Genomic DNA, 9,853 nt, shown 5'->3' with positions numbered 1-9,853 from the left:
GTAATGGACCCATCATAACTTCATGATTTTCAGATCCAGATCTTAGGGTAGAGATGAGAGAAGAAAGAGAGAGAGGCGGGAACCACCTTATATGAATATATTTGAGAAGTTTTACTGTCCGGTTGTTTTAAATCTATTGACATAACTCCTTACCGAACTAACATTTCTTGCTGAATTAGTCACACTTTGCTTACACACCGATGATTATCTAAGCAAGCTTTCTATTGGTGATTATCCTTGAGAGAACTAAGAGTTGATTTTGTATCTAGTGTTATTTTAGGGGTGGGGATGCAAGTTAAAATAAGAGGAGTACCTAAAGTGAGAAGGGAAGAGAGAGAGAGGTAGCTGTTTTGTTGGCCTCCGGTAGAGCTCTGCCAAAGAAGATGACTGGCTGGACGGGCGGCCTTGCCGAGGGCGAAGAGAGAAGGAAAAAGGAGAGAGAGTTTAGGGAGAAGAGAGAGAGAGAAAGTTGAGGGAAAAGTTGAGGGATCAATTGTATATATTTGTAGTTTGCTATCAAATATAAAAATTGACTATAAATAGTATAATATTTTTGAAGTGTTTTGGTTTATAATAAATAATTATTTAGCTATAGCATGTAAAATTGTCAAGGAAAAGGAGCAGTGTTTTTTTTCCATTATGGACCAGGCCTAAGATCACGTTTAGCCCAGCTGCTTGGGCCTTGTTGGATTGGGTTGCATTTTGCATTAAATACAAAATTAGTTGGTTGACCGAAACTAATTCTAGTCGCTAGCCAAAAAGTATATAAAATATGTATTTTATATGTATATATTATTAAATTATATATTTTTGAAAGCGGCTAAAAATATAATATATTTTTCTTATATTTTGCGAGGATCCATTTTCAACTGCTTAGACTTGAAGCTACAATTGGTCTTTATTAGCCCAATCCGGTTTGGTTAGAGTCCACACTAAAATTAAGCTAAATGACTTATAACCTGTTTGACTAAGCGTTTAAAATTTGCTTATTATGAAAAGTGATTTTAAAATATAACTTTGGTAAAAAATAATTTGTATTTAACTAATTAATTTAAAATTCATATTTAAACATCAATTAATATTTGGCAAGCTTTTAAAAAGTACTTTTAAATGTATTTATCTCAAAAATAATTTTAAAAAGTACTTTTATTCAAAAGTATTTTTTTTCCTTTCTAAAAGTTTGGCCAAATACTTTAATTTTGAAAAAATATATATTTTTGACAGAAAAAAAAAAAGGAATGGTCCCTGGCTATTATTGTTAAGGCTTGAGGGTTAAAAAATACACGAGTTGAAAATGGATAGTCTCGTGGAGAAGTGAGCCCCTTTCTGGCGGGAAGTGAGCAAAGAGAGAGAGAGAGAGGGAATAGGGCAGTGATTGTGATTAGTGAGAGGGGTTTGGGGTGGTGCGCAGCCGAAATGGGTTCGTTAGGACAGCTTCCGATATGGGCATCGAAACCTTGTATCATGGGTATTGACGAAGCTGGTCGCGGTCCTGTTTTAGGTACTCCTTTCCCCCCTTTATTCATCCCCTCTTTTGCTCTTCACTGACTGCTGGGGGATGCATTTCTGCTTAATTCCTTATCTGCATATGATTTACAGGACCAATGGTGTACGGATGCTTGTACTGTGCACGTTCGTACCAGAAGACTCTTTCCACTTTACAATTTGCAGGTAACTTATTAAGACACTTAGTTCTTTTTTATTTTATTTTATTTTTGCTACCTTAGCTCACATTTCCAGTTCAAATCCCCGATAAACGAGGATAATTACAGCAGACTAAAATTAGTCAAAATTATAATGGATCCTCGATATATTGAATATGTGGATGTACTCTCCTAGGCAAGCTCTATATCAGGGGTTATAATGTTAGATAAGAAAGGATTAGGAGACCAAATAGAGCAGAATGGATATTTAAGATTCATATAGTCTATGTCAGCTAGTTTGTATTGAGACGTATTTGTTGTTGTTCCGCCTTTACTCTTTGATATACATTGGATTTGGATTCGAGTATCTTCTCAAAGGATGCATTGAGTGTTTTAGTTGCTTATATTTGTTTTGGCATATTTGGCCGCCTACTACTCATTCTTGTTGATGGAGGGTCTGCTTGTTCTTGAGTTTTGATTTGATGATGAAGTGCTTCCAAATGGGCACTGTGCTTGCAGTTTTTTGAAAGATAATAATCAATGTATACTATGCCACATTTATGTGAAGTAGATAAATTTCTAAAATGCTGTCTCTTTCTTTCTGAATTACAATTTAGTGCAATGAAGAACTAGTAAACATTTAAAGGAAATGCTGAGCACAATGTAGAAGAAAACTATTGCAGAAACTATTCACCATGCGCCTAGTTAGTAGACGCTTCAACAGAAAACAATTTACTTGAATATAAGAATCAGCAGTAAATTTACACGTACTAACAAAAGAAATGCTGTTCTAGGATTGTGCCAGTCAGTAAAGGCACACATTTTGTTTGGTGTGCCCCATCCGTATAATGTAATTCTATTAATGCTGGCTTTCAGAGCACGCAGAAATAGGTGCATTTTGATTTTTTGTAATTATACAAGTGTAATTGAGTTATAACGATGTCGTTCAATTGAATAAGCCTCTGATTTCATCCCATCTTTATCATGTTTTGGATGTTTATAGGTTTTGCGGTGATTAACAGTGTTGGAAGTTGCCATATCAACTACCCATGAGGTTTATGTCTACTAGGAGTAGACACAACTAACTTAAAGGGTTATCTATTTAAAATAAGGTCTCTCAATTGGCATCTCTTCATTCCCATTTTTTTTTCTGTTATACTCAATATGACTGCACCTTTCTCATTGCTTCTTGAGACTGCTGGGGTTTGTTTTCTTTTTCCCAACTCAGAGAAAGTGAGGATCACTATTTCAGTTTTCATATTTGTTCCTTTCTCTTTTCCTTTCCTTTCTTCCTATTGAGTCTGTGATAACTGAATCCACATCGAGGTGTTTTGTATAGAATTATAAGACTGCCTTTCCTTAAAGTGCGAAGACGATCGTTTAAAATTTTACAGCAAATCCGCTGCCAGGTGAATGTAACAAAAAGAAGCTATATATCCTGATAAAATGTTAGAGAAAATATTGGATGATTGGCATAAGATTTCATGTTGTTTTCTCTACCTATAACAAATAACTATATTACCTGCAAATTTCTTTCATATTCATGCAGACTCAAGAACTTGTTTTTCTTTTTTGGATAAACGATACAGACTCGAAGACTTTGAAAGAAGAGAAGAGGGAAGAATTATTCGAGGAATTAAAGACAAATGAATCCATCGGATGGGCGGTTGATGTGATAGATCCAAGAGATCTCTCAGACAAGATGTTAAAGAAGTTTGTACAAAACTCTCTTTTGGTTTATCATACTCCAATTTTATCAACTCCTCACATTTTTTTTCCCTTTTCTACTTGTTCACAGAACCAAAATAAATCTTAATGAAATATCACATAATTCTGCAATTGGCCTTGTAAGGAAGGCACTGGACCTCGGTGTTCTTTTAACTGAGGTAAAATTATCTTATTTTGAATTTGATAGACTTGCCTCCCTTGAAGATGTCTATGCTGCACTGACTAGTGTATTCTTTTAGCAAAAGGGGAAACTTTCATTTTCTTGGAATATGTGTACGTCCAACTTAGTTTGTCCCAGTTTTTACTGAAAATTGGTGCAGAAGAAGATATGCCCCTTCTTGTTTTGGAGGGTGGGGGTGGGGTGAAGTAAGGAAATAATAATATAAATTATAGAGAGTCAAGGAAGGACTTCAGGTGCATTTGCCATGCTATATGAGGCTTTGGGCTTAAGAATTATCCCTTTTGCTCTACAAACAAAGATGGGAATCCAACAGAATGATAGGGTGATTTCTGGTGGTAAGTAGATGTCTATCAAACAACTCCGACTCAAGTTGGTTATATGGAACACCACAACATAAAAGAAGAGAAGAGGATAAGTTGAATAACTTGAATCATGTTGGTAGAGCCAAACCAACCAACTCTGCAGTGGTGTTGACTGCTGATCAGAAAACTGATTACTCACTGTTACTCTATCAGATCTTTTTACAACATACCACTCAGCTCTCCAACTTCTTTCCCTGGTTGTGCTGCTTGTGTTCCGGAGACTATTATGGTGCTGACTACCAGCTAACTCTACGTTCAACCTTCCAACTTCATTTCCTGGTTTATTTGATCCATGGGTTGATGGTTGAATAAAAAGTTAAATGTGTGTCCTACCACACCTGACTCCACCTAATCCCTGGTAAGGGAACAAAATTAAGGAACGAAGAAGAGAAGAATGAGTATTACTGTTTTATGCTTCCTGTTTCTTTTTCGTTAGTTGGCGTACATAGAGCTCCTGTTCTCTGACAGTTAAGAGAGGGGAAAGAAAAACTGAAATAAGTCAGAAAGAAGAACTGTACTTCAACCACCCTTGTTGTTTGAACCAAAATATAAATCAATCAATCCCAAACTAGTTGAGTTCCGATATAGGAATCATGCATAACCCATTTAGAGGATTCATCATAATTAGACTAATTTTATGTTGTTCGTCTATTCACTACAAATTCTCCTCTTTTATGCGGGCTTGAGACCGACTATGCTTTGCATAACTCACGTTGGCGAAGTTATTCTAACCAAAATATGTATTACATAAATCAGGCTCCTTCAGCTCCGGATATCTACAGGTTATCTTTTTCTTAAATGACAAACTTATGTACCAGCTTCTGAAATTCAACCTTTAGCCATTTTGCTATACCTGATAGATGAGGCTGTTTACATAACATACCGCTGGAACGAAACTCTTTTATGTCAAAATTTAAGACCACATACTCAACCAGACTAAACTGTTTGCAGTTTACCTAGCTCTTAGCAGCCCCAAGCTCCCCTGAAGCTCAAAAAAGCTCAGGGTATGCACTTCACTTCACTTAGGTTGCGCTTCAGTGTAGGCAAAGCACTAAGGCGTGCACCTCATTGCCCATAAGTTCTATCTTGAATAGAGCAATACAAAACAATAAATATGATTGGCAAAAGAATATATTATTTGTTAAGGAAATCATTATGAATGAAATTATTACTTATTTCTTGCGTTACATATATATCTTATTTTTTTCTTCTCTGCGCCTTTTTTAACTAAAGCCCACACTTTAATTGCACTTTTCGCTTAAAGCCCTGGTAGGCATGGAGCGCGTTTTAACGCTTTTCGCCTTTGACAACACTGAGCTCAACCTAGAGTCCTGATGGCATCTTCTGTCCACATATATTTGTCAGACCTCAACATTTCCAAATTTACTTTTTCAGAATGCAACATTCTCCTCTATGGGAATATGTGCATGCCGTGCTCTCTCTGCCACAAACAACCCAGTATATCTAGCCAAAAATATAGTTGCTTTGATTTTGGTCATCACACCTTTACTTTTGTTAGTATACTATATGGTATAAATTGCTCCAGAAGACATAAACATCAGTCGTTTTCCTGGATGCCTGTACTTCACTATGAAGCAAAAAGGAAACAAATAACATTTACAAATGAAGTATATATTTTACTCCACAAGTTATTTAGGACCCGTTTGGACATAGATTCCCAAATATTTTTTGAAAAAGCTGATTTGGGTGAAGTTTGATTTGAAATTGAAAATGTGTTTGGACATGAATTTTGGGGCAAGTTTTGACTTGTTAAAAAGTCCGTTTTTTCTTTTTTCTAGCTAAAAAGTCCCAAATGGTCATGATTTTGGCCCAAAAAGAGGTCTTAAGCTATATTTGGGATTTGAAGTTTTGGTGTTCAAAATCTCCCAAAAACTAGATTAATTCTATAAACAAACACATATTTGAACTTTTTTTTTGAAAAAAAACTTCCATAACTTATGGCCAAATGCCTACTTAGACATTATCAGAAGCAATGCACTAATGAATCCATTTCAGGTTTATGTGGATACTGTTGGTGATCCCGAAAAGTATAGGGTGAAGCTCTCTGAAATATTTCCAGCAATCAAATTTGTTGTTGCAAAAAAAGCTGACAGTGTTTACCCCGTAGTAAGTGGAGCCAGTATTGTTGCAAAGGTGACTTGACATCTGCCACTTTGTCTCGCTCTCTTCATCTCCCTTTGCAAGACTAAAATCTGAATGTATAATTCTTAATGTCATCTTGAACCATCTTTCAGGTTACTAGGGACCGAGCCTTGCGGGATTGGGTGCTTGATGAAACTGCTGAGAACATGCATAAGAACTTTGGATCTGGATATCCTGGAGGTAGTTTTTAAGTTCCATTCAGTTAAAGTTGTGAAGATATGTTGCTAGATTCTAATATCTTACTCAAAATGGATGGGGCAATTTGGCATCCATTTTTGCCTGTAGATCCTGAGACAAAAGCTTGGCTGGATCATCACAAACACGTAGTTTTTGGTTTCCCAACCTTGGTCCGCTTCAGCTGGGGAACATGTAATTCATACTCCAAGGACAATGTTGAAGTACTATGGTGAGTCCATTTATAACTCCCATAAAACATTTCACATGATTAAACTTTAATATGCAATTGGAGCATGCAGGGATCCTTGTATTTATCATCTCATTGTTTTTCTTTCTCCTCAAGTCACTCTGTGTGGTTAATCATATCAATCAGTCTATTTTTTCCCTCTAAATCTTTTCATTTGCGAGCTTATAACCATTGGAAATGTGCTGGGATAAGAAAACATTCTTTAAAAGAAAGAAAAAGCATCCTCGCCTCTATTGAGCTATTCTTCCTCTACGGCTCTTTTATTAGAGAGTTGGAACTTTGAAACGAGTGAGAGCTTAATAAGTTTTTCCTACTACAACAGAGGCAGTTCAAGCCATATTGCTATTATTGTTTAATGTGGATCCTTTTTATGTGGTTTCCATAGGGAATCTGATGCCAATGATGAAGATGAATCCAACGGAAGAGCTAGTAAGCGGCAGGTGAAGCTAACTGATATTGGTTTCACAGGTGTAAAGAGGAAAAGTGAAGATATTGAGTCAAGTGGGAAAGGCCGATGCAAATTCTTCCAAGCTCGTAAGCTTGAACTCCTCTCACAGTTTTGAAGGACACAATTCAAAGTTACTCACAGGATGAGAACTATTGTGTCAAACCTCATTCATCTAGTCTAAACTAGAACAGCGAAATTGGTTCCTTCGACATCCTTTCCGGATGGTAATTAGATTAGTTTGTTATATACCTCCTAGTTGATTGAAAAAGTGTTGACTAGATTTGTAATTCTGAATGTCGTAATATCATTTAGGATTAATCATACTTGTTCTCTCCGGTTAGCACAGTTTTTGTGATGGCCGCATGTCCAGCTTGCAGCTCCTGGAATATCTTCTGCTTTCTGCAGACAAATAGCATCTTAAAGAACTACGAACATCCTATTTTCATTGTCATATTGCACATAGGTTAAACTCCTTATTACATCTCAGATAGGATGTAGCTACTGAATTTTCGCTGTGTATATACCCAGATCTGTCTCGTTATCAAAAATTTTGTTTGGATAAGTATCTTTTTTCTTTTTCAGAGTATAGGGTACTAGATGATCTTTATACATATCTAATGGCGTTGTCCTAGGAATGAGTTGACAGGTACTCCTATGGTTCTTAGATTCCCAGATCAATGAGGTAGAAAAAGCATTAAGTATTGGCTATTCTTACCAAATATCTAGTGCGTATAAATAGAGGCCTATCTTGATTAACCTGTGGGTTCATACTTTTGGCACTTTTCCTGCTCAGGATCACTTAAATTAAATGTTATTTCATGTCAAGGCGGAGTTAGGATTTTAACTTTATGGGTTCTGGATTTTAGAACGATGACTTTAAGTGCTTTTGATAGGGTTCTAAATTTTATATTTGTACATATTTAATAAATTTCTTGACATAAATACACTATTTGAGCAAAATTTCTGGGTTCGGCTGAACCAGTAATCGGGCTTCTTACCATATGTGCCAAATATTGGTGTTTGATGTATCTGCTTTCCACAAACCCTGCTTCTAGCTTTAGAACTCAGATACAATAGGTTAATTCCACCTCATTGAGGAATTCTTCACGTTTAGGCACCCTTAATCTAAAGTGAGAATGAGTTGTTTGAGACATTTTTGGGCTTATTTCTCTTAAGTTTTTGATCCACAAACGTTTCAAAGTAGCTTCTTTATGTTTTATCTTCACAACTGTCCTTAAATTTTCACCCTTTATTCCCCGAACAATTTCTATGTCTGGATATTTTGGAGTTAAATCCTTGATTCCGAGCATGAATTTTAGATGTGGAAAGAAATGACCTATACTATATGCCAAGTTTGAATTTTCTGCTTAAGGTTATGTTGCACATTTAAATCAAAGTATGCATCAGACGAGAATAAGTTCTTTTCAAATCTTGAACTTTGAGTAGATATTGTGGAGAAATCATATATCAATTCTCTTCTGGTGAAAGGAATAAAAGAAGAGGAGTTCCAACAGGGAAAGTAAAATATTTGGTTAGGAAGTATAAACAAGAAGAATTAAGTATAAAAATAGGTAAGTTACTCTGCGGGGTGCTTGGTATGATGAAAGTTATTTTTCAGGAAAATATTTTGCATAAAAAGAAGTCATTTTTTTAGTATTTGATTACTAAAAAACTTCTCCGAGAAAAATTATTTTTTATCATAAGGGGAAAGATGGCTCTCCATGCTTATTGACGAAAGTTATTTTCCTTACAATTGTGAGACAAAAAGGAGGAAGGATGGATTTTCACTTCCCTTCTATATCAAACATTTGAAGGGGAAGGATCTTACTTGTTGAACCTAACATAGGCAGGTACTTTGAACAAATCACTATTAAACTCAAAAGGCACATTACCTTTAACTGCTGAAAAAGAAGAAGAAAGATTCTACATATCCAACCTCCAGAAGAAAGGAATCTCACAAGCATTTTCTCATTTCTTGTGTATTGATGAATTAGAAATAAATATACGTCTTTCCATATGTCTAAGTTTTGATGGACATAGTTATTCGGTATATGTATTGCTGGGAGGTCGAAGTTACCAGGTGGAATTAGTTGAGATGCACGTAAGTTGGCCCGAACGCTACTGTTAAAAACAAACAAACAAAGTATACATCTTTAAACTTCTCATTACTTGAGGAAACAAATCTGTGGCTGGAAAGTCATGTACCATTTATTTTCTTGATTCCCATCTCTTATAGTACTCATTTCAACTAAACAAAGATAACTAACTTTGATAAAAAAGAAAAGGGGAGATTTATGCTTTTAGAACAAAGTAGCAGATGGGGCACGTCTATCTACTAATCTAAGTAGGAAAATACATGTACTTGCCTATGAGTTAGGTTTAAAACCCTAAAAGGGAAAGGTTAGTTTATATAGATAATGCCTTTGAATTCAAAACAGGATAAAAAGAAAGCTTGGAAAAAGGTACAATCTGATGTGTATTTCTTATAAAAATGCAGTGGACTATAATTGGATGGCTTATATATACTACTCTTTGACACATTAAGTTTATAGTAGTTGGTGAAAGGCAATTGGGGCATCTTGATTTTCACCTATGATATGGGTTTCCTAGTATTCTAGAAATATAGCAAATGCTGATGAAGTTGTCCACTTGATTTAACTTTAAAGATTCCTAGGAGAAGTGATTGGAAAATCAATGCCTTTTTGTGGTAAAATTCATGATAATCAGGATTTATTACTTTTTGACTTTGAGCCGAGGGTTTATGGAAACATTCTTTTTTATCTTCTCAAGGTAGGAGTAAGGTCTGACACATTACCCTCCCCAGACCCCATTTGTTGGATTACACTGGACTTGCTGAATAATCTATACACTATTCCTCACTCAGTATTTATATCAAACCAATAA

The 9,853-nt window shown here is 35.6% G+C and overlaps 1 protein-coding gene across 1 annotated transcript; it reads left to right on the top strand.

Annotated features, from left to right (window-relative positions):
• The first annotated feature begins 1,273 nt into the window (after positions 1-1,273).
• Positions 1,274-7,377, top strand: LOC109208754 (ribonuclease H2 subunit A). The gene is made up of 8 exons (XM_019371909.1): positions 1,274-1,501; positions 1,600-1,671; positions 3,233-3,356; positions 3,442-3,529; positions 5,931-6,068; positions 6,170-6,257; positions 6,363-6,483; positions 6,887-7,377. The coding sequence occupies exons 1-8, from the start codon at positions 1,417-1,419 to the stop codon at positions 7,062-7,064; spliced, it is 894 nt and encodes a 297-aa protein (XP_019227454.1). The 5' UTR covers positions 1,274-1,416; the 3' UTR covers positions 7,065-7,377.
• The last annotated feature ends 2,476 nt before the right edge of the window (positions 7,378-9,853 follow it).

This window comes from Nicotiana attenuata, unplaced genomic scaffold (genome assembly GCF_001879085.1).
Source record: "Nicotiana attenuata strain UT unplaced genomic scaffold, NIATTr2, whole genome shotgun sequence".
Taxonomy (NCBI): domain Eukaryota; kingdom Viridiplantae; phylum Streptophyta; class Magnoliopsida; order Solanales; family Solanaceae; genus Nicotiana; species Nicotiana attenuata.
Note: the sequence above shows the minus strand (reverse complement) of the source record. Positions and strands in the feature narration are given on the sequence as shown.